This window comes from Paralichthys olivaceus, chromosome 2, assembly GCF_024713975.1.
Source record: "Paralichthys olivaceus isolate ysfri-2021 chromosome 2, ASM2471397v2, whole genome shotgun sequence".
NCBI classification, from domain to species: domain Eukaryota; kingdom Metazoa; phylum Chordata; class Actinopteri; order Pleuronectiformes; family Paralichthyidae; genus Paralichthys; species Paralichthys olivaceus.
Genome location: NC_091094.1, coordinates 6,403,077 through 6,426,627, shown reverse-complemented (window position 1 = coordinate 6,426,627; position 23,551 = coordinate 6,403,077). Strand labels below are relative to the sequence as shown.

General features: G+C 38.9%; 1 protein-coding gene and 1 long non-coding RNA gene across 7 annotated transcripts in view; one reads left to right on the top strand and one right to left on the bottom strand.

The window, feature by feature from the left end:
- LOC138411878 (uncharacterized) overlaps window positions 1–23,551 on the bottom strand; it is a 54,904-nt gene that overhangs the window by 30,750 nt on the left and 603 nt on the right. Inside the window, exon 2 of one of the 2 annotated variants that reach the window (XR_011244373.1) lies at window positions 6,796–6,878. This is a non-coding gene — a long non-coding RNA (uncharacterized lncRNA). Of the gene's footprint in view, window positions 1–6,606; window positions 6,879–23,551 lie in introns of those variants that run through there. The other variant, XR_011244372.1, reaches the window with a different exon arrangement.
- On the top strand, window positions 1,848–23,440 carry igfn1.1 (immunoglobulin like and fibronectin type III domain containing 1, tandem duplicate 1). Of its 5 annotated transcripts, XM_069533232.1 has the most exons (26): window positions 1,848–2,006; window positions 5,492–5,577; window positions 6,834–6,869; window positions 9,627–9,746; window positions 10,414–10,556; window positions 10,631–10,730; window positions 10,847–10,891; window positions 11,981–12,014; window positions 12,163–12,346; window positions 12,455–12,568; window positions 12,642–12,810; window positions 12,948–13,220; window positions 13,402–14,541; window positions 14,916–15,020; window positions 17,977–18,101; window positions 18,222–18,363; window positions 18,548–18,841; window positions 18,978–19,274; window positions 19,639–19,818; window positions 19,959–20,087; window positions 20,188–20,496; window positions 21,018–21,103; window positions 21,206–21,398; window positions 21,485–21,781; window positions 22,534–22,860; window positions 22,967–23,440. In XM_069533232.1, the coding sequence occupies exons 2-26, from the start codon at window positions 5,529–5,531 to the stop codon at window positions 22,969–22,971; spliced, it is 4,896 nt and encodes a 1,631-aa protein (XP_069389333.1). In that variant the 5' UTR covers window positions 1,848–2,006; window positions 5,492–5,528; the 3' UTR covers window positions 22,972–23,440. The 5 variants fall into 5 exon arrangements, with proteins under 5 accessions (XP_069389333.1, XP_069389340.1, XP_069389342.1 ...); XM_069533239.1 differs by lacking the exon at window positions 6,834–6,869; XM_069533241.1 differs by lacking the exon at window positions 14,916–15,020.

Sequence of the window (23,551 nt, the reverse complement as noted above, 5' to 3'; positions counted from 1 at the left end):
GTAAAGCTGAATAAAAAAGGTTAATGCATTGTGTGACTTAAATAGTCCCAGACTTACAACCATGTGCTAGAAAATAATACCTGAAGACATTTATTCAAGTCTGACAGATTTATGATTGTTGTTTGCTAGAGGCAAAGTTCACTGGTCTTTAGCACCGGGGCGTGAAAGGTTTAGGCCCTCGAGAGGACCGGTATGTGGTGAAAAAACATATTTGAGGGGGGTCCTACATACTTCATTCTTTAGGATACAAATCATTCTTCATATTATGTCTTTTTTCATGAAGGAACCGAAACAAGCATGTAAAATGTAAAGGGCAAAATCACATTATTTAATGGTAAATGTCAATCCAGTAATTCAAGTCGATAACACTAGAAGAAGTTTTAAATACTGAGAAAATTTTGAACCAGTGCTGTAAATATACTGTAATACTTCTGTAAATGAATAAATAAATACGGTTCACTCTGTTTGTGAATAGCATGTTTTACTGTAAATGTATTTCTGGGGAGGATGATTTTGTTGTTTAAACTCGAACAGATACTCTTGATCAGGTTTCGTGTGTTCACAGGAACATAAACATGGAGCAGCTGTTTCGTGTTTGGCACGAATCCTCGATGGGAGGGGGGGGGGCGGGGCGGACAATGTGGTGGACAATGTGGCGCAACTACACCTCACCTCTTTATTTAAGCCTCTATTGACGGCTGCTGGCAGCATTTACAACGTGTCTTAAAATAATACAACTCTGGACAAGACACGCAAGTGGAACGAAAGACAAGACAAGAGACAAAGGCGTTCCGTGGCTGTAGCCTTGACCTCGGATCTTTCTGTGGCTGTCCATCTTTAGAGTTTATTCAAAGCCTAACAAAGAATAAACCTTTCTGAAGAGACCTCTGGTTAAATATCCTGTTAAAAATAACCAATTAAATTCTATTTATCACACATCTGGAGTAGTGGTTAGGCTATGTCTGTGTTTTGTGAATTATGATTTCTGCCTGATGCCAATGTGAAACGCCAAATAAGTCTTCACTGTTTTTCTAATCATTAGTAATTGTGTCTTCCATGTGCTACAGGTCTTTGTCAATGTTTACATATTATTTACTATAGTTATTTTACACGTCTCTTTTTTTTGTCTGTATGTTTTTTTTTTTACCATCAACCTCCCATGGACTGCAGATGCGAAGCCTGAATAGCTAAATATGTCAAATGCACATGTTGGACATGTGTGTGCACGTTACGTAATGTGCATTGTTGTTGTTCATAGTCCCGCCTCAAAGAGGAAACGCCCATCAATTTTCATCCAATAAACACAATCACTGCTTTATAGGTTCACTAATTAATAATAATTTAAGCAGATTAAAATTTACCATGTATAAAACCTGTTTTTGTTAAGTTTACATGATTCTCATTAATATTTCAAAGGCGTATGTAAACTTTTGCTTTCACCATATGTCAAAAATCACTTTGACAAATGTGGATCTTCGTATATTTGAGCTTTTATGAGTTTGATGTTGATTAACTGTGATGTGGCCAATCGATCATTTGTCTCCTGTCTTGTATGTTGTTCTTTATAAAATGTGTCTCGTTTTTCATGAATTCATCGCGGACAACTCAGGACATTAAATGTTAACATCATACACTATAAGGTTTTAGAATTGTGTGTTCGTATCTAGATTCAAGGCTTGTAAAGAAACTATCTAACTAACATTTAACATGTTTTATGGAAACAAATGATTCTTTGAGAGGTATTTAACCTGCTCTTCGACCTGGCCTTCACTGTGCCCCCCCCACCCTCCTGCTTCACCGCCCACTCAACCTCCAATGTCTTTGGAGTATCCACAAATACAAAAAAAGCCTAAACAGCATTTGGCAGTCGCTGGCTCTAGGCACTAGAGAAGCATCAAGCACTGCACTAGCACACTGCTGGAAGGATCTATTACATTGCAAATAAAGTTTGACCAGACTACAGCCTGACAGGGGACAGAGCTGAGAGCACTGAGGACTGTGAGCAGGTAGGTGGCCCTCAAAACGAAAGGCTGGATAAGAGATGAAGTGATCAGAGATGAATGGATTACAGAAAGCCTATTGTTTGTAGGTCAGCCCCTGCAAATGGACGTCAGAATAAATACGCTATGTCAACATCGCCATTTGCATCAGAAAGAGAACAGCACTTTGTGAGCATGTGCACAAGTAGCTGCAAAGAAAAAACACAAAATTGTACTTGCTCAATTTAATGAAGACACCCTTTTATTTTCCTTTGCAGCTGAATGTGCTTAGAGAGCAATAAAGTGGCTTACAGTAAATAGAATTGTATGTGCTATCTCATTTCAGTTGCTCAAATTACAGCGTGTGACCATATTAATAATTGAGATTAACATTAAAACACTGCAGGATTTTGTTACATAGAGGACACAGATTTGGTATTGTGCATGAAATCACTCAAGTAATGCATGCAGGCTTCTCAGTTTGAATTTCACGGTATTAAATCTGGGAAGCTGGATGGCAGCGGTGAGGTCAGAGCTGCGAGGTTGCTGGCTGATGACTAACTTCAGACAGAGCTTTCAAATCAATATGGAGCCTGAGATTCAGAGTGTTTCAAAGGGGGGAGTGGGTTGTGCTTTGGCAGAAAGAAAGTTTTTCTTTCAACTTTTGAGAAACATGCAGCACTATGGTTGGTACTGTAGCTGTTCTCCTTAAAACTCTTCCTCACATAGCACACATGCAAAATGTATTTTCATAGAAAGCAATTATCTTCAAGGCGATTGTGCAGAAATGACATGATTGATCAAAAAGACTAAACATGGCTTGATGAAAACAAACTGCTGAACCTAACAAAACAAATCACGTTAAACATGAAGCATTTCTTATGCACTGAAAATACAGGAGTCAATGCATCAACCTGTCAGCTCTCATAAAGCAATTCAACAAATGTGGTGTTCCACTGGGAAGTTCAAATAGCAGCATTGGACCTCGACGTCACGCCTGGTTTTCTGCTTTATGCTGTTGAAGCCACTTTCTGTCTCGACCACTAAACTGCAGTCTGTGACGTGTGGGGAAACGCAGCGAGGAGATGCTGTTTCTAGAGTATGTGGTCAGCGGTGCAGTCATCTGTTGGTGGGAACACGGGGTGGGGGGTGGTACAAGAGACATGTCACGTACCACTGACACGTCAGGTACACTTTGTTTGTCTGCTGCACAGTGTGTCCGGCGCCTCTTCTTTACAAAGTTCAGCGAACTCCACACGCGTCTTCTTAACTTACTACATGTTGTTAATATTAGAGGAGGTATATTGTCCATGGATTCGATGCTGCACACGCATTAATTAATGAAATCACAAACACTACAGGGTTTGACCAAGAGAGGAGTAATCACACACCAAATCATTCAGAGGATAAATGGGGAAGCAATTATGAGACAAACTCAAAATAGAAGACGAACAAAAATAATAATTTTCATTAAGATACCAACATCCTGGGAAGAAAAAATAATAATTTATCATATCTACAGAAAAACCTTTCGGTTACTGTGGTTTTCAGTCTATATATCTAAGCTTAGTGATTTGAGACACAGCCTGCAGTGACAGAGAATAAGTACTGTTATGCAGCCTGCAACACAAATCTTTGAGATCTCAGGGACGGCTGGGACAGATGTTTAGCATCTATGTTATTTTGTCCAATATGTCCCCTCCCACACAAGTTAGCTTTAGAGCCTCGGCCAAACATTAAACTAAAAATGTAATCGGCTAAAATGGCAAACTATCCAGTGGGCGGGAAGAGGAGTGGGTTTCCTCTAATGCAAAGGGCCTGCTGCCAAACTGTCTCCTGTTGCAGGCTGTTTTGCTGTTACCATATGTGTTGTGAGGTTCAGTGTGAAGACGCTGTGAGAGCCAAGATCGCTGCTGCTGAAGCACAGAAACCTTTCTGAACATATGCTGGAGCATGTGTACGACTAAAAATAAATCCCTTACTTTACAAGATGACAGGTTTTACTTTCAGTGGGTCATCAGGCGAGAATAAAGGTGGAGTATTGAACGAAGAGTGTTAAGTATAACTCTAGTCAGAGTTAAAAAGAGAAGATGTCACTGAAACAAATTTGGATATGTTATTTTTTGACTATCTTCCACATATTTAAAGGTTTTTGTTGTAAATGACAATGAAGCTGATAGCAAAGATTAAGGATTCATTTTTAACATTTACCTCTCCCCTGGTCCCACGAAAGATTTACTACAAATACAATTTTCTAAAAATGTTCATGGTCTTTTGTGGACAGAGTGCACATGCTGGACAGTGAGCAGAATGTACAAATACAAATATTAGTTCAAGTCATTGGGGAAGTTCCATGTGAAACAAGTTCCACACATAAAAAATCAAGCATTTTTTTGGCTTTGTTGCTTTCTGTATGATCAAGTTTTCGAAGGTATATCTTATGATATTAATATACATTTAAATACCCAGAATCATATACAAAATCCTATCAAGTATTTTCAAGTTGCTGCGGAAAAATGTAGTCAATTGTCAATTTAGTTATCATATATATTTTTCTTTTGATTAATTCAAATAATAGAATAATAGATTTTGCTATTCATACTTCACCATTAACATAGAACTCAAGCAGGACTCACCTGTTTGATGTCAACAGTATTCTCTGAATAAAGTGATGCATGTGACCTTTCATATCAGAGAGGTGACTCACGTGGTGACTCTACAAACTAGAGCAACATGAGTCAGGTATGATCCACGTCAGTGTAACATTACACTCAATGGTTTTATGTAAAACTCTTCTGGTAATTTCTGGTAAATTAGATAACGATTGTGGTGATCAAATGCTTCCCTCTCACATTCAAGGGCTGAAATATGCCTCCATTTAAAAGAGAATATATATTTTCAGATAATGTGCTTCATAAATATTAAAATCAAGAGAATGGGGAATTGGAGGGTGGTGGATATTGAGGTGGAGATCTGCATTTCCATCTTTTACCTTTTAGTTTTCTAAAGCCTGTGAATAGGTAGTTTAGTTTTATTCCATCTTTATACCTGTGTTTTAAATTAAACTGGAAAATAAATTGGCTGATAATAATCAGTGCAGGCCAGGGGGGTATTTTAGTCTTAGCCCTGTTTATTTAAGGCTTCAACGAGTTCCTTGCTTAGTTGACGTCTTGAAAAGGTTTCTTAAGGTCGATGTTAAGCCCCTGTTCAGATTGTTACTGTATATGACACTGGCTGCTGCCGCTCACTGACTGGTTAGAGCAACTGCACTGGTGGAGAGGAGCAGTGTGTTAAAGAGATGTTGAATTTCCTCCAAAGGTTTTTGAATAAAGTGTCGACCCTTTGATTGGCATCCGCTTAAATTTTCAAAAGAATTTGAGCAAATAAAAGCACGACCCACTTAAAAAGACTGACACCTCAAAATCTGAGTGGAATGCCTTTGAGCCGCACATGTATGCTCTGCTAAAAGATTTACTCTTTTATCTTCTGTTGTTTGTTTGTTGTTGCTGCAGAGCCTTGTGAATCAACAGAGCTCCAGAAGACGGAAAGATGTGGAAGAGGTCAAAGGTGACCGATCAGACTGCCGCTGGGCAGGCAGGTAAGTGCAAAATGATGGACGTCGCCCTTTTGTTAGGTCAGTCCAGAGTTGGTATTGCAGCTGTCTCCATCTGAATTCCCTCTTGTCTGAGGTATGATGATAAACAGAATTTATTTGATGACTGATCTTTCTATGAGAAAAAAACCTGCAAATAAAAATAAAAAAACACCTGCAAGTCAGAAACGACCAAAGAAGATGGAGACAACAGAGAACAAAGACATCAAAGATTGCACGAGGTCAATGTATCACCAGAAAATCTTTTTTGAAGATATGGAATCCCCAAGAAATTTTTATATCACTGTATTATGTGGACTGAAGACCATTTCCGCAGCAAGAATTTCTTTTTGTCAAGTGGAAGCAGCCCAAATAATGGACAAATCAATTTACCACAAAGTATAATGTCTTCCATGATGTCAAGAAAATTCTACTTTTTTTTTTTTTTTTTTTACCTGCCTGAGAAAAGAATATCCATGAGCACTGACCATATCATTGATCAATTTCAGCTTACCACGGATGTGATTGTGACGATATCTGTCATATTAATAATCACATTGAGATGCAAATAGGCTGTAATTACTGAACGAGACCACGCGGGGAGAAAAGAAAACTCTTGATGATGAAGAAAATGCAGAGACAAAGAATCTTGTGAATGGATGTGAAGAACAACGCTGACACAAAGCTGATGGTGACCAGACGCATAAAAAAATCATAATGGAGGATAAATACGACCATCACCAGCAGCCGCCGCGACTGAAGAGGAAATTGAAAATGAAATGCTGTCCTTATCCAGCAGAAGACAAAATGGAGGCTTATTTGAAATTAACTTTCTACAAATTGTATCTCCACATAATTTCTCTCAAGCACTGCGCAGGAATCATCCTGATATGAAGTTGCCTGAGCGAGCTTGAAGTTAAGGCTGATTGCACAGCACCACTATTCAAAGCTGCGGTAACCGTATTGCTACATTACATTTTGTCCCTGACTAACATTTTTTTGTGTGATGTCTCTTTAGATTTTGTTCTGCTTAAGTTGTGTCTGTCTGTGTGTGTGTGTGTGTGTGTGTGTGTGTGTGTGTGTGTGTGTGTGTGTGTGTGTGTGTGTGTGCTTCCCATCCATGGGTTATACACTGTATATTGTGGTGTTTTGTGTTTATTATGTGTCCGTAATCCTGTCGAAGTTCCAACCTGCCATGGTGCTTTTGTCAGGATTAATATTTACCTGTCCTGTTCCCTCTCCTGCTCTCACGTTGCGTTAAGTCGACGGTTCTGAGGGAGTTCACCCAGACGACAAAGGTATGCGAGCTAAAAAAAAAAAAAAAAGAAAAGAAATGAAATCACACAAAAGATTTCCCTTCTGTAAGTGCATGACTCCATGTTGGTTGAGTTGCATGTATGATGTGGTCTTCATCACTCCTTGAAAGGTGTCATCTGTAATGGATGGTTCAGCTTTCAGTGTCACAACAGATGCACTTCATTGTGACACTTCAAACAACCTCCATATGAACACGAGCTGCAGGCTGTTGCTAGAGGGCTCTGCAGTTGATTGTCATGTGTCTACTTCATCTTGTGATTTAAAACTAAAAAAACCCCCTTTTTTTAATGCGTGAGCTCTCCATGGCTTCACTTGACACAAACACGAGTGACACAAATAGAAAGCGCATATGGTTAATTCAAGATTCAGAATTTGTAGATTTACTGCAGAATAAGTCGTAGGGAACAGAAAAAATGCAAACATGAATATTAAGAGAAAGGATTCTATATAATCTGCTTTAATTACTCTCAAACCGCAAAATGACCTACTCTGTTGTGAAAACCAGCTACAAATAATTAGTTGAATAAACATGATGCAAAAACACAAAAAAATAAAGCAGGGACATTGAAAATAGTCCAACTGCATATTATATTGTAGCTGCAAGGTTTTGTAGAGAAAACCTTGTATTCATTGTATAATTCATCTGATGGCCGCTTTACATTTATCAAGCAAACATCCTGTTAACTCTGCTCAGGAATGACAGGATACCTGTGAGTCTTTTCATCCCAAATTTATGCTGATAACATCCCATAAATAACTTTCTGCTGACTGACCCATGAAATCAATGCCTGGCTTACTTATGCAGTCTTAATTGCTGTTCTACATTAATAGGCTGATCAATACTTCCACGTAAACACATTGTTTTAATGATGTTTGTGTCATCCTGGCAATTCCAACTTTCAGCTTGTTAACAGAGGCAGAATCCATGTGATGTTATCAGAACATCCTGTTCAGCAACTGCTGCAAGCAATTTACCCCCAATCTGCTTCAGACTGCAAAACGCTGGGGCATTCTCCTCATTCCATTAAGTACATATTCTATAGTTAATATTCTGCCTATTACAGGTCTTTCTGGCCATGTGAAAATAATTAAAGACCAGGGATCCCTGGACCAGCTGAACCCCTGTGATCAGCAGTTGGTGATGCCCTCCACGAGATTTCTGTGGGTTAGTTTATATTGGTTCTTTCGGGGTTCTGGGACTTTCTACAACAATGCCCAATTCCACACACACATTTTAAATACCTCAATGTATGAATTAAATTAGACCCATATTTCTCAGAAATAAAACTATACACTGAACAGGTATTTCTTGTTTCGAGCGCTCAAAAAAATGACTCAGCTATGTGAAGATGCAAGTATAAGAATATGCATTTTACCATTTAAAATAGGAGCTTATATGTGAATTCCCCCGCTGCAACTGATGCTGCTGCTCATCTTCCCAAAGCACTTCAGGAGTCATGGTGGGACAAAGAAAACTGAAGGATGCTAATGTTTTATGTTTGAATTTAACAACTATTTTTTATCTGTTGTAACAGTTAAGGCTAAAATTGCTAATCACCTTTAAAATTTGTCTGATTCCTGGAAATCATCTTGCGACCCCCTTCGTAGTGTCTTGCAACCCACTGGAGGGCCCACTCCCCTAGTTTGGGAACCACTGACTTAGATAAGCACTTTTTTTTGCAAAGATTCACAAAACAGAGACAAAATATTCACATGAATAACTCAGTTTCTGTCCATGTCTTCAAAACATTGTTTTTTTGTAATCAAAGTGTTCAGACTACTTAGATATATAAAGTCACTCTGGCGTGCATGTTTATATCAGGATTAAACTCACGACTAATAACAAGGCCCATGAGGCGTTAGACTCTAAAGTATATCATAACAATACATTTGGCAAAATAGACCTTTTCAAACTGGTTTAAAAATAGTTTTTGCACATCTGGAAAATCATATTGAAGCACGAATAAGAGTTGAAGTCCCTGTGGGAAGCTGTTAGACTTTTGACCCCACTGTTGCTCTAACAGTATGTGCTGCTCATTACGAGCACTCTTAATCCAGTGGGAGAGCTCCATGTTAACTTTGTTGTAAGGATGCAGAGTCAAAGCAACAGACAAAACACAGAGGAAGCAGTGTAGGCGTGGATGTAATCTCATTTGTATTGTGTTTTTGCAAGGATAGCAATAGAGTTTTTGCAGAATACAAGAGCAGCCACACAACCACCCTCTGGTAGGGTCAGATTTGAGGCAACAGCAAGTCATGTTAATGTGATTCTGAACATTTGCTCTTGCTTCTGATTTTCCTCTTTACATGTCAGTTATTTTATAGAGAAAATGATCATGCATATGATCAAATTAACCTCTGGACTGAGGTCACCTCCCCATTATTGTCTGTATTTATTCACAAACATGTCGCCGTCTTCCAACTGAACTCTTGACAAATGAATGTGACTATGTGTGAAGTTGACACTGTCAAATGTTTACTGCGTCACTTGTCTGGGTTTTAGATTTGTACTTATCATGCACTTTTGAACTAAATCTGAGTACAGCCTCTTTTCTTCTTCAAACAAACTGATATAAAGTGATGGATTATGAAATCATTACTACTTTCATATTAGAGTGAATATTCTGTATGATTACATTTTTGTGTGTTGTTCTCTTGCATTGCTCATGGTGCATCATGTTTGTTACCATTTATCTTACACACATTATTTCATTTTTAATATGTTTTCATTTGATTAGGCATCAAGAAGAAGTCCAAAGTGCCCGGCGTCATGATAACTCAGTTTAAGGAGGAACTTCCAGAGGGAATGTCAACTCCAGATTTCACCCGCAAACCCATCGCTCTGACTATTCAAGAGGGTAATTATTTATGTCACTGAGAGAAATGGAAAACATTTATTTATCCCTCTCCTACAACAGCACACTTTGACCTCATTCACAAATGGTAACAATCAACATGTAGACTTAAGAGAGGAAGAGTTGAGAACTATGACAACTACGACACATCTTAGTAATGAAAAATTCTTCAGTTATAGCATATACTGTCGGCCATTCATTTTAAAGGTAAGTGCTTCACACTTCACTCTGAAGTTTTTTTGAGCAAGACACTGAATCCCCAATTGCTCCCAATGGCTGTAGAAGTGGGGTATAACAAGTCTCTTTGGATAAAAGTATTTATCAAAACTTAACAATTCCTTTTTTAGATGTTACAGCAATTGATGCTTTTGCAGATACTTTTAAAGAATAGAACAAAGCAGCCCTTTGGTGGGTTAAAGCACAGACAATCAGTTAATGCCCAGAGAGGGATTGAATGTGATCCACCATTTCTCTCTTCCCTCAATACAATCATTTCTCAGGTTTCAGCTGTACAATAATGAAATCCAATATGTATATTTCCACCAAAATTTTAAATCAATCCACATTTTAGACGAAAAAAAGTAATTTGCAAGTGAGCCATTATTTTCTGAAAATACAGCCTTGAATACTTTGCCACTGTTAAGGAAATCCTCATTTTGTCCTATTCCAGGTAAACTTGCAGTCTTTAAAGCCAAAGTAGTGGGAACTCCAACACCTAAAGTGACATGGAGCAGAGCAAACGGAGAAATCACTTATCACCCTGATGTGTGCCAGCAAAAGTATGATGAGGCATCTCTTGAACATACGATTGAGGTAAGTTTCACATGCAGCACTGTTAGCGCAAGGTAAAAAGGAATACCACTAATTCTGTCTTTGCTGTCTAATAGTTTCCAAAAGTCGCAGCAGAGGATGCCGACACCTACAAGTGTTTTGCAACTAATGAACATGGAAGAGCTGTTTGCACTGTTGTCTTAAATGTTATTTCAGGTACATTCCTTATTGTTCTTAGGATCACTCTAGTGTGTTCGGTAATATTTGCATTAAACATTCTCTTGAGGATATGGCATACTTGAATTGTGACAAAACCTATTGTTTGTTCACAGTTGGATTCTCCAAGACCAAGGAACTTAAAATGACACAAGAAAAAGGTGAGGTTTCAATTAAATTAGTTTTAGTGGAGTTCTAAATTTTCATATATATTGTATTCTTTTTTGCAAGGTTACAGGTTGTATTTGTTGGTTGCAGGGTCACAGCTTCACTGTCCCTGCCCTCTTCAGACACCCAATAGCAGACAAACTGGCAACACAAATAAAAATACGATAAGACATTTCTCACATTTTTAAAAATGACACTTTAAGGAACAGGGCAACAAGCTGTGGACAAAGACAAATTGATGTTTTCAACGAAAATGTCAATACTTGAAGTTGTGCTAAAACTTCACCCATATAGTCTCACAACAATGTGACGTTTTATTCATCAATTGGATTTATTGGAAAAATCTGCCTGTCATGTTCACCTGTCACACAAATTAATGTCTCTCTTAGAAACTGAATGAAAAGTTTGGACACCACTAAAAACTACATAGGGTAATCAATCACATTTATTCTGAGCAGAATAGGAGGGATATTAGGGAGTCACTTAGTCCAGCGTTCTTGGTTCTGAGCAAAGTCAAGGAAACAGTTCAATTTGAAGTTTGATCCATCACTTAAGGTGTTTGAGTTCTGGACACGTTTCTCAATTACACCTTTATCAAAGGATTGGTCTGTTGATATTCTGTATTTTTGTAAATGTCTACAAATCACATAGAGTGGACCAAATTAAAGTCTATGTATTCAAAGTATAGTTGTTGTCAAAGCAGTATTTACAAAACATATGTATCAGTAACAGTAGGTATAAGAGTATATAACAGGAGGCAGGAAGTTGCCTCATGGGAAACATTAATGAAAATACTGAGCCTTTGTGAAACATGAGAATATGTTTGTGACCCATTTTATACTGTATCTTTAAGAGAAATGGAAACCTGTGGAAGTATTGAGAGACAGTTAGCATTGATCCTCCCCTGGGCTTTGCTGACCTAACATACTGTAAGTGTAGATTATGAGTAACTTGTGCTTTGAGATCAAATGTATTTAAAAGAAATAGACAAAGCCCTGCACATCACAAATTTAGGTTGAAGTTGTTAATGCCTCATGATCTCATTGGGTGATGGACTGTTTTTGTTTTTTCTGGTTCCTCAGACATAACCGACTTGAGAAAAAGCCTTAAAAAACGGTGAGTCAAATAATTAAAGGTTCAGTGTGTAGAATTTAGTGACATCTAGAGGTGAAGTTGCATGTTGCAGCAGAATACCCATCATCTCACCCCCAAATTGTTTCAGTAGAATGTAATGAAAGAAATTAATCCCCCCCCCCCGCTGCAGTAATACTGACGGAACACGTGAAATGAAGAAAATGGAACCAGAGGAGAAGGTCTGGGAAATTCTGCTTAGTGCAGACAAGAAAGACTATGAGCAGATCTGCATCGACCACGGCATCACAGACTTCCGAGGAATGCTGAAGAAACTCAATGAATTGAAGCGAGAGAGGGAGGAGGAGATAGCAGCGGTATGTGACACACCACCTGTTTTCTTAGTGTTTGATAACCATCTTAAATTTGACAGACAGACCCGTTTCTCCTTCATATAACTTTTTGTTGTGTTACATTTATTGTAGTTTGTGACACAAATTAGTTCACTCAAACATATTGAGGTCAATGACAACGACTGTGCAACAATTGAGTTGGACATGGACCTCAAGGATCCTTCCAGCAAACTGTTCCTGTATAAGGTGAGACATCTTTTTTTTCTTTGTATTTTCTTAATCAAGTATGATCAGAATGACATGTCTCTGAATTCTGCAGGATGGCATCATGGTTCCTTTCTCCATCGAAGAAAACGATGAAGTGAAGCACAGTTTGAAACAAGTGGGCAAGAAATATGTATTCAGAATTAAAGGGTTAGGTGCAGAAGATGCTGGACTCTACTCGGTGGACGTGGGGGGCATCAATGTATTTTCCACAGACTTTAAAGGTGAGTCAAGGTTAGGTTGGATAAATTCAGTTACTTTCAAGTAATTACTGATCTAATGTTGTCTGGAAGATGAATAGGACAGTGAGGAAATTAAATAATCTATCTGTGCTTCTTTTTGTGCATTTTTTAATCTGCAGTACCTGAAGTTGACTTTGCTGTGAAAATACAAGAGGTCAAGGCAGAAGAACGAGAGGACGCCCTTTTTCAATGTGTCCTGACTGCACCCATGAACGACATCATGTGGTATGGTAAAAGCGCCCCACTGTCAAATAGTGAGAAACATGAAATCACTGTATCAGAAGATAAGCTGATCCACAAGCTGATTGTGCGGGACTGTCTGCCTTTGGATGCTGGTATCTATGCTGCTGTGGCAGGAATCAAATCATGCAATGCCTGGCTTGTGGTTGAAGGTGAGAAAATTATTTTGCAACTTTTTCTATCTATGGAAATTCTCATTATAGAGTATGGCAGATGCAAAATTTGTAAATGTTTTGTAAACAACTTCTCCTGAACCTAAATAGCTAATACTAAACAACTCAATTCAACATGTAGCTGATGATCTAACTACATCTGATGTTTTATCTTTTATAGCTGACAAAGATCCTGCCAACAAGGGTAAGAAGGCAGCTCGTAAAGCTACTATGGCTGGAGTCTACAACGAAGAAGAACTGAAGAAAATAGCTAAAGAACAGCAGGAAAGATATCAGAAAGAAATGGAAGAAAAACTGGAAAAGGCCAAAAAAGCTCAAGAGGAGAGAGAAGCTGCAGAAGTCATCGCCCAGACGGAAGCAGCTAGAAAGGCAGCTGAGGAGAAAGCTGCGGCCAAGGCTGCTGCAAGGGCAAAGAAGGCAGCAGCCAGAAAGGATGGAGCTGGAAAGAAAACTAAGAGGAAAGTCGGTGGTGCTGGCTCTGCTGCAGATGGTGCCGGAGGTGCCAGTGGTTCTGGTGGCGGAGGCTCTGCCACAGTTGGTGCTGGTGGTGCTGGAGTTGCTGGTGGTGCTGGAGGTGCTGGCGATGCTGGTGGTGCAGGAGGTGGAGTCGGAGGTGGGGCTGGAGGAATTGGAGGACAAGCTGGAGGAATTGGAGGACAAGCTGGAGCTGGAGGAGAAGGAGGTCCAGCTGGTGGTCGGGCTGGTGGTGGGGCTGGAGGAGGAGCTGGTGTGGGAGCTGGTGTGGGAGCTGGTGTGGGAGCTGGTGGTGGGGCTGAAGGAGGAGCTGGTGGTGGGGCTGGAGGAAGAGCTGGTGTAGGAGCTGGTGGTGGGGCTGAAGGAAGAGCTGGTGGTGGGGCTGGAGGAAGAGCTGGTGTAGGAGCTGGTGGTGGGGCTGAAGGAGGAGCTGGTGGTGGGGCTGGAGGAAGAGCTGGTGTAGGAGCTGGTGGTGGGGCTGAAGGAGGAGCTGGTGGTGGGGCTGGAGGAAAAGCTGGTGTAGGAGCTGGTGGTGGGGCTGAAGGAGGAGCTGGTGGTGGGGCTGGAGGAAAAGCTGGTGTAGGAGCTGGTGGTGGGGCTGAAGGAGGAGTTGGAGTTGGGGAAGAAGAGTTTGAGGATGAAGACGAATACGATTCATTCGAAGATTCTGATGACGAATTTGAGGACATGGTAGAAGGAGGGGAAGGAGGAGAAGGAGGAGAGGGAGGACAGGGAGGAGAAGGAGGCGAGGGAGGAGAAGGAGGTGGAAAAGGCAAACGCAGGAAACGTGTGAGAGATGGTCCACTTGTTCCAGAAACAGTCATAGGTAAGAAAATAATACACACTGTGATATATAATGAGAAATGTCTACCTGGATGCATTGCTATATAATGTGTTCATAGAGAAATGTGTCTATAATTTTAAAGGTATTAAGATTAATAGGAATAGGAAGAGTAGAAGGTGTATGCATTGTGTTGTTGTTGTTGATGTCTTGCAATGTTGTCAATGTTGTCTTGATGTTATGTCATTTATTGTTGTTTGTCTTTTCTGTGACCTTTCAGATTCCTCTTAATCTATCAATCTTAAATCTCTATCTTAAATATACTTCATTAAGAGTAGAATATACCACGACACTAAATTATTACATTTGTAATCATGTATAACAGGCTGTATGAAGTTGCTATTTATTATTACTAATAGGAGATAATAATGACGACGAATCCACAAATCAAGAAGATGAAAAATCTGGGAAGAAAGGAAAACGTTCTAAAAGGAAAAATGTGGAAGTTGAAGAACCTGTTGTTGGTAAGAGATGTCAGAGGTTGCATGTTAGATTTACTTACCATTAACGTCACTGGGGAAAGTCGTAAATGTGGTAAATTCTAAACTCTTCCTAATGTAGCTGCATTTCCCATTTAAACTGAACTATTTGAACCACTGACACTACAAAGCTCAACACTTCTCCGCTTTGCCGATCATACAATTCACTTAAAGCTCCATGTGGCCAAGGTGAATTTATAAACATATCCCAGAAAGGTTTTAACAAGCCTCAGTGACTACACTTGCTTTATCTAGGATATGTAAGTCTGTAGCGTTGGATAAAGTTATGTTTCTCTTTTTCCCTATTGAGACAATTACTCAAATGGTTTTTCTCTCCCTGGGCTTAAATCTTTACCTCATTAACTATATGCTACATTTAGCATAAATTAAACGAAATTAGTCAACATTGATTAATAAAACCAAATTTAGTTAGTTAAATTAAGTCTTTTTCTTTATACATTTGAAACACAGTATTATATGCTCACTACATATGCAAAGCTTTAGTGTCCTTGGTTAATCCTTTAAGTAGATAAATATAGATATTTGTCTATATTTGTGATTTGTGTGTAAAACATCTTCCGTTTGCAAACACGATGAGGTCACGTACCTTGTTTAAAGGTTATATATACAAGATTCACTGCCACTAAATATCGCACTAGCACCAGCATTTGGACCAAAGCAAATGCTCCAACACACCCCCCCCCTGATTGTGTTCTCAATAAGGTGTTGAAAGCAATGCTAATCTTAACTAGGTAATGAGGAAGGGACCCATGTGCACTAACATGCACTAACATGAACATGACCACCATCTAAAACAAAGAACAGAGAAGCTTAGATAACAACACACACAGAGCACACCATTGCTCAACTATATCTGACAAAGAAAAGTGTCACTGGCTGCTTTATTAATGTTTAAAGTCTTGTATGTATAACCTCAAATAGATGTAGTTTGTATAAAGGGTACAAAAGTGGAAAAAGTGATTCACCTACATATGAATTCAAGATGAGAATATTTCAGATGTCTGTTGATAATGGATCTGAGGTTTGGTATTTTTGAGAAAATCGTATGATTAAAGGTATCATGTGGCACCCACTTCCCATTTCACGCCAGTACTGTCCAGTCATTAAAAAGGAAAATGAACAAAAAATATCTTAAAAAAAAAAAGGAACTATGACACCATTTATCAATTTGACTAGTAATAATTGCAAAATACTTCTGCAAAACTGCAAAAAGAAAAAAAATCAACAAACCTCTACAGTTCACCCAGTAACATGTAAGTGAAAGTAAAGTGATGCCATCACAGAGCTGATTTCGAAAAGCCAGTTTGATGTCACTATTTCCACTGCCCTCCTTTTCTGCATTGAAATCAATGTTCTGTTAATGTCTGTTCTGTTGTTGTTGTTGATGTTGTTATCATGCTCCATGTTTCACTTAAATTCTTACTGTTACTGTTCTCATTAATGTTATTTGTAAGGCATATCCAACAGCAAATGAGAAAATGTGGATTGATGGTAATTACGATGATATCCCCTAAAACTGAAAAGCAAAAAAACTGAGAAACGAGTCGTGCCAGTGGTGATAATGGCACTGGGCCAGCGGCAGGCAGTGATGCATCTGCTGGAAATGGTGAGGGTGCAGACGGTGGTGAGCCATCTGCAGCTGGCAAGCGTTCAGTTCGTGCACGACAAGGCCAATTGATTGAGGAGAAAGTTAGTGGTAAGATTACGGGCTCTGTGTTAACTGCTGCATGGGAAGCACCCTCACTGAACAAAGTCATCTGAAGAGCTGATGACTTTTTCGGTGCTTTCGGTGTCTGAGAAGAAGTGTGTGACCACTGAGCAGAATTGCTACATTTTAATGCTAATTGTTTAAATGGCCTCTTAGAGTGATCAGACAATTCAGCAAGAGTGGATTTAACAGTGAGACTGCTTGTACAAATGCTAATTACATTTAATGCACGAATAATTTTTGTCTATAGCGCATTGTATGACTAGTTTATGGTCATAATAAAAAATGCTTCAGTCTTATGTTTTACAGAGATTAGTACAGCAATGGTTATATAATTCTATTTCTATGACTTACAGGTTGGATATCAGCTGTTTATTTTCTGTGATCACTTCTGTCTCTTATGTGCTGTGTTTGCAGTCTGTGTGATTAACCTCTAAATGCATCTGTGCTCCGTTTGCCTCTGTGTTAACAATCTTGCTTGCCTTATTCAATTCAGGATGAGTCGGTGCATTGAGGTTCACAATTTAACATTTACAGAACCGATCGTGTTCTTGATACACTTGCATATTTTGAAGATGAAGACAGTCTGACCGACTTTGGAGGATGACCATGCTCATAAGCAGTTTCTTCACATTGAAAATTGAATTCACATTAAATACACAAAATGCTTTTTCTCTTCCACTGACCAAGGATCTGTCAGTGCTGAATGAGGTATTTTGTACTTAAAGGGTGTATGTTTCTTTAAAGAGTAACAGTCATTTGAACGCCTCGCTGATGACATTCTTATGAGCTGTGCAAGGATTACAACTCTGCAAACTTTCAAGATGAAATAAGCCATAACAAGACAACCAAGCTACAGACCAAAGAAGAAATCTTCTTACATGCAAAATGCACTCTTCTTTATATACCCCTTACAAACTTGGATGGTATAATCTCTTCAAATGTGTTTTTTGACATCAAACCTACATTTAAAACATAAAAATGTATAAAATACATGCTATCAAAAGACATGGAAACAAAGTGAGGTAAGTGTACACACTTGGATTAAATCCAGTAGATTATGCATTAATATACAACATAACATAGTCCTTGTAACTAAAGACACATTTACAAAAACCTGAAACAGCTGAGGAACAACAGCTTGTTTACAGATGCAAGCTGCAGCTGTAGGATATTTGCATTTGCTAACTTGCCTGGTTGATCAATCCTCAGATCCAGGAGTTCACTTTCATGCTGGGCTCTCGGACTGCAAAGCCATTATGGGAGAAGCAGCAGAGCTGGAGTGTAAAGTGAGCAGTGAGGACTGTCAGGGAAACTGGTACAAAGATGGAGAGGAGGTAAGCCCAGAGTCAAACGTATTCATGATCTACATGTTATTACATAAATATGGCAAAAGAGGTATTGATGATTATCATATAAGAGCATAAATCAAGATTTTATGTCTGTTGTTTTTTAAGATTAAATCATCAGAGGGAATAACCATTTCAAAAGATGGAAGTTTCCACAAGCTGAAAATTCACAAAGTAACAGAGGAATTTGCTGGAAAATATAAATTTGAAGCAGATGGACGGAAAACAGAGGCCTTAATTGTTGTTGAAGGTAAAAATATTTGTTCCTTACTTGCATACAGGAATTGAATCAATCATTAGTGTGTGCATGCAGGTCAATGTCATGATGGAAATTGACATATAAGAGTGCTGCATATCAATTTAATGTTTATATTATCAATTACTTGTACGCATACATGACACTGCTTAAAATATCAATCTTTCTGATTTTTTAGATCCACCAAGATTTGATGCTGAGGAACTGGAAGCATTTAAAACTCCTGTAACAGTGAAAAAGGGACAAAAAGCTACCTTCAAATTACCTTATATTGGACGGGATCCTATCAAAGTTCAATGGTACCTTGAGGGTGAAGAGCTATCAGAAGAATCAAATATCAAGATTGAGCACACAGAGGGCTGCAGCCGCCTGCTTCTGACCAAGCTGCAGCGCAAAGACAGTGGAGAAATCAAGATTAAACTCAAAAATGAGTTTGGCACTATTGAAGCCTTCAGCCAACTCCTTGTACTGGGTATGTATAAGAAAGATAATGTGAAAGCTATAACCTACAGGCATTGTTTTGCATGCACTAACACAAAAAGACGCATAGTTGGGTAATGCATTAAGCAAAGATTAATGTTGTGTATGCAATGCATGTTTTTTTAAAGATAAACCTACTCCTCCAATGGGACCTCTGGAGATCACTGAGGCCTGCTCCTCCTCAATTGAATTCAAGTGGAGACCCCCGAAAGACAGTGGTGGCTGCAAGATAGGAAACTATATCCTTGAAAGGCAGCAAGTTGGACGCAACACCTGGAAGAAGCTGGGGCCAATTGGTCCAGAGGCCATTTACAAGGACACTGATGTAGAACATGGCAGGAGGTACTGCTATCGCATGAGAGTGGAGACTGAAATGGGCACCAGTGAGCTGATGGAAACAGAAGACATTCAAGCTGGTACAAAAGGTAAACTAATATTTTTTAATTTAAGTTGTGTCATCTTTAAAATAATAATTTTAACATAAAGGAACAGTCAAGCCAACATTAAACACAAGAAGAAAAAGAAACACAAAAGAAGCTTTGAGAGCTATTGAAACCCACTAGTCCACAACAAATTGTTCACCAACAGGTTCTTTGTGTCACCACGTTTCTCATCACCTACATCCAGTAAGTTAGACACAAAGGTCTCAACATATAGTTGATATATAGTATAAATTCATTACTATATTCCTCCAACTTCACAAATAATTTCCCCACATTGTTCGAAAACAATCCGTGACTTATTTTAGACTCAGACATGATCACAGATCCCAGTTTTTTGTGTTTACAGCATACCCTGCACCTCCATCGGCACCAAAGATTGTCAGTGCCTTCAAGAATTGCATCAACCTCTCCTGGACTCCTCCTTCTGACACTGGAGGAACTAATATTCTGGGATACAACGTTGAGAAACGCAAGAAGGGCAGCAACCTCTGGGGCCAAGTCAACCCACCCGAGCAAATGATCAGAGGTTGCTCTATAATATTTCAGTTTGCTCATGTTGAGACAGTCTGTTACAACAAACCAATGAATGTCTGATGATTTGTAGCTGTCATTCCAGTATTGTATGTCTATGGTGTGTGAGTTACTATTTTTCTATTTTCTATACAGCCAAGGTATATGGTGTAAAAGACGTGGTTGAGGGCATGGAGTACGAATTCCGCGTGTCAGCAATTAATGACTCTGGAGCGGGTGAATACAGTTCACCATCTGAGTTTGTGTTTGCCAGAGACCCTAAAAGTAGGTGGATATATTACGACAGCCATGATTTTGTCTTCCTCATACTTCATATTTCTTACAACCTATAAATCCCACACTCAATGTGAATCATGTGTTGCAGAGCCTCCTGGTCAAATCATTGACTTCAAAGTGACAGATTCCACCTACACAACCCTGTCCCTGTCTTGGACCAAACCCAAGGAAATTGAGGGGGTTGAGGATGAAGCCAAGGGATATTTTGTGGAGATCAGACCTGCAGAAAACACAGAGTGGGATCGCTGCAATTCAAATGCAATAACCATGACATGCTATACAGTGAAAGGCATGAAGTCAATGGCTATGTACTGGGTAAGAGTACATGCTACTAACGATGGAGGAGAGGGACCGTATCAGGAACTCGATAATTATGTCCTCGCTATGCCTCCTCCTGGTAAGAGAGTCCTTTCAAATGATTGTATTACTGCACTTATCATACAAGCTAAATTGATGCAAAGAGAGTAACTCATTTTAAGATGCTCTTCAATGACAAACTAGGATTGTGGAGAACAATTGTTTAACACTCTATTTGGCTATAACACCAGTAATGAAATACAAGTGCAGGGAGCATAACTTTCACTTTCATTTGAGCATTTAGATGATCATTAAATATCATTAGGTACCAATTAATTAAAATGCTGAAATGAAAACTAAACACCAAAAAAAAAATGTTCACACGAACGTTTACCATTATGTTTGTTTGTCACTTTGGTTGATTATAATGGTGTGGCTACAATTACATTAGTAATAAAATCTATTTCAGCTCAAATAACACAACTACTCTTTATTTCTTTTTAATAGCTTTGTAGTGAGATTGTGATTTTTCTGATTTGCTGTTTATCATTAAAAAAGCATTTGTCAATATCAAAAACAATTCCAGCTAATAACCTTACTTTCATCCTGCTGCTCACCCAGTGAGGCCACGATTCACAGATGCAAAAATCAAGAGTTTCATGGTGGTGAGAGCAGGAAATTCTGCTCGATTCAACATCAACTTTGAGGTAATCCAGACAGTGATTAAAATGACTAATAACCATGAGTGTGCATATATTATAAACTAATTTCATCTTCTGATAAATCTGAAAAAATATATTTTTCTGTAGGCCTCCCCTTGGCCTGAGGTCATCTGGGTGAAAGATGGAGCGCCCGTGTCTAAAAAAGTGACCATCAGCAATGCAGAGGGCACATCCCAGCTTCTCATTCCCTCCTCCGAGCGCACAGACACTGGAATCTACACTATTCTCGTCAAGAACATTGTCGGCCAAGAAACATTCAGCATTGAAATTAGAGTCACGGGTGAGATTGGAAAAATGCTGTACATTCTTCCTATGTAAATAATTCCTTTTCCACACACAGGAACTAAAAATGCATTTTAACTCCAGATGAACCTAAGCCGCCAGGTCCTGTGGAGCTTGATGAAAACGTGCCTGGCACAGTGACTATCTCATGGACCGCATCTCCAGATGAGAAACGTGATGACAGGCTGCATTACATGGTGATGAAGCGTGATTCAAACAAAAGAGCATGGCACACCATTGCAGATCACATCTTCAACAATAAATTCACGGCCTGCAACATAATGCCAGGTCGGGAATACCAGTACAGAGTCTATGCAAAGAATGACATGGGCTCGTCCAAACCATCTGAATCAACAAAGTGGCTGATTACTACCAAAAAAGGTAAGACCCTCAACTACGCAAATTAAGTTTTTAAACTCCCCCGTCTAATCACCTAGGCTACCAATGAAGTTGAGCTGTCAGTGTCTTTTTTTTCTTTATGTATCTATCATGACATGGTTGATGATGCGAGCCAAATTACTATTTTCAGTTTGAAAAGAACGATGCGATGGGGCTGTACATTAACTGTCTAGCTTTATTAGCGTTAGCTTTAACTGACAATAAGTGTACCACTTAGTGTGGCAGTGTACATTATGGTTTCGATACGAATTTCAGACTCTAAATGGAAGCCCACCTTTGAAAACTGGGGCGTAGGTCAGTAGAAATAATGCAGGGATACATTCTGGGAGAAATATAGTTTTATTTAGGCCTCATTAGTCAATTGCATTCAAGAACAGATTTCCACTGGTGTCAATTCTTAATTAAAAGGGTTTATTGATATTCAATAAATGTATCTGGTCAACGACTTGGGTTTGATTAGTAAGAGATGATACCAAATTAAGTATTTTAAACCAAATTTAACTAAACAGGTGAGATGAGGGCTATCCATAAAATTTCAATTCTAATCTTGAGACCATCATATTTTCTGTTAGCACTGGAACAAGGAGTGAGCTCTATTTCTATAAAAATGCTCTGATATAAAAAAGGACCTGTACGTGCTCCAATAGTAAATTTCTTTGTAGCACCACCATCATGCCTGAAACAGCTGATGAATTCTGATTTGATGCAATGCATTTTATTTTCTTGACAAACAGAAAAGTTCACTGTGACCGTGCCGGGGTCGAAGACCTGTAATCTGCTGTGTGCTCCGAAGTTCATGGTCCCACTGAAAATGCACACTGCTCCTCAAGGGTATGAGTGCTACATGAGCTGTGCTATAAAAGGAGATCCAACACCTCATGTTACATGGCTCCGCGACAACATCAGTCTGAATACCAACACTAACTACTACATCTCCAACACCTGTGGAGTGTGTTCTCTGCTCATATTGAGGGTTGGATCCAAAGACACCGGCGAGTACAAGGTTGTTGCAGAAAACTCACTGGGGAGGGCAGAGTGCTCCACTAAACTGACAGTCAGAGGTAAATCTTCACAAAATGTTCTTGTGTTATAAATTATTTGTCATGTTTAACAGTGACGATCTTTGGAATCTGAATCCAATAACTCTGCTCTTGTATTTTCTTTCAGAATAAAACAACACACTGAAGAAACCAAGTTTTTGGGAATTTCACAGATATGATATGAGTTAAGCCTGACGTGGATATATTGGTTGTTAAACTCAGAATAAAGTCTGAATCAAACAATTGTTGCTGAAGTAAAAACCACAAATGTGTTGCCTGTTTTGATTTCAATTATGCAATCTCAATAAAATGGAATGAAAGAAATACTTGTGTAATCTTGCACATTTTATGTAGTATATACTGTGCAGCATATATTTATTGATTTTAAATGTGCTATTTAACTGTTTGCCTAAAGCTAATACAACTATTAGGTCCTTGAATTCACTTCTAGATACTGGCCACAATTGTAATTTTTCCATATATGTGAACCTCCCCCTGACATAAAAAAATCTTGTATGATGCTTATGTTTGTTACGGCACTTAGTGTTATGTCAGTAAGATAATGTGTGGGTTTGGTCTGAATAAATATTTTGTACTGCAATCTTGATGTGGAATTTTAAATCTGCATTTCACTTAAAAACACAACTAACCAGTTAAAAGTAAAAGGAAGGTTTTAGCAAATATTGTGGCTATGGTTCAAGCTTAAGCATAA

Coding starts and splice junctions, on each gene's coding strand:
- igfn1.1 (XM_069533232.1), top strand. CDS start 5,529: ATGTGGAAGAGGTCAAAGGTGACCGATCAGACTGCCGCTGGGCAGGCA. Junction 6,870..9,626: donor AGTTCACCCAGACGACAAAG/GTATGCGAGCTA, acceptor TCATTTGATTAG/GCATCAAGAAGAAGTCCAAA. Junction 18,842..18,977: donor CAGCCAACTCCTTGTACTGG/GTATGTATAAGA, acceptor GTTTTTTTAAAG/ATAAACCTACTCCTCCAATG.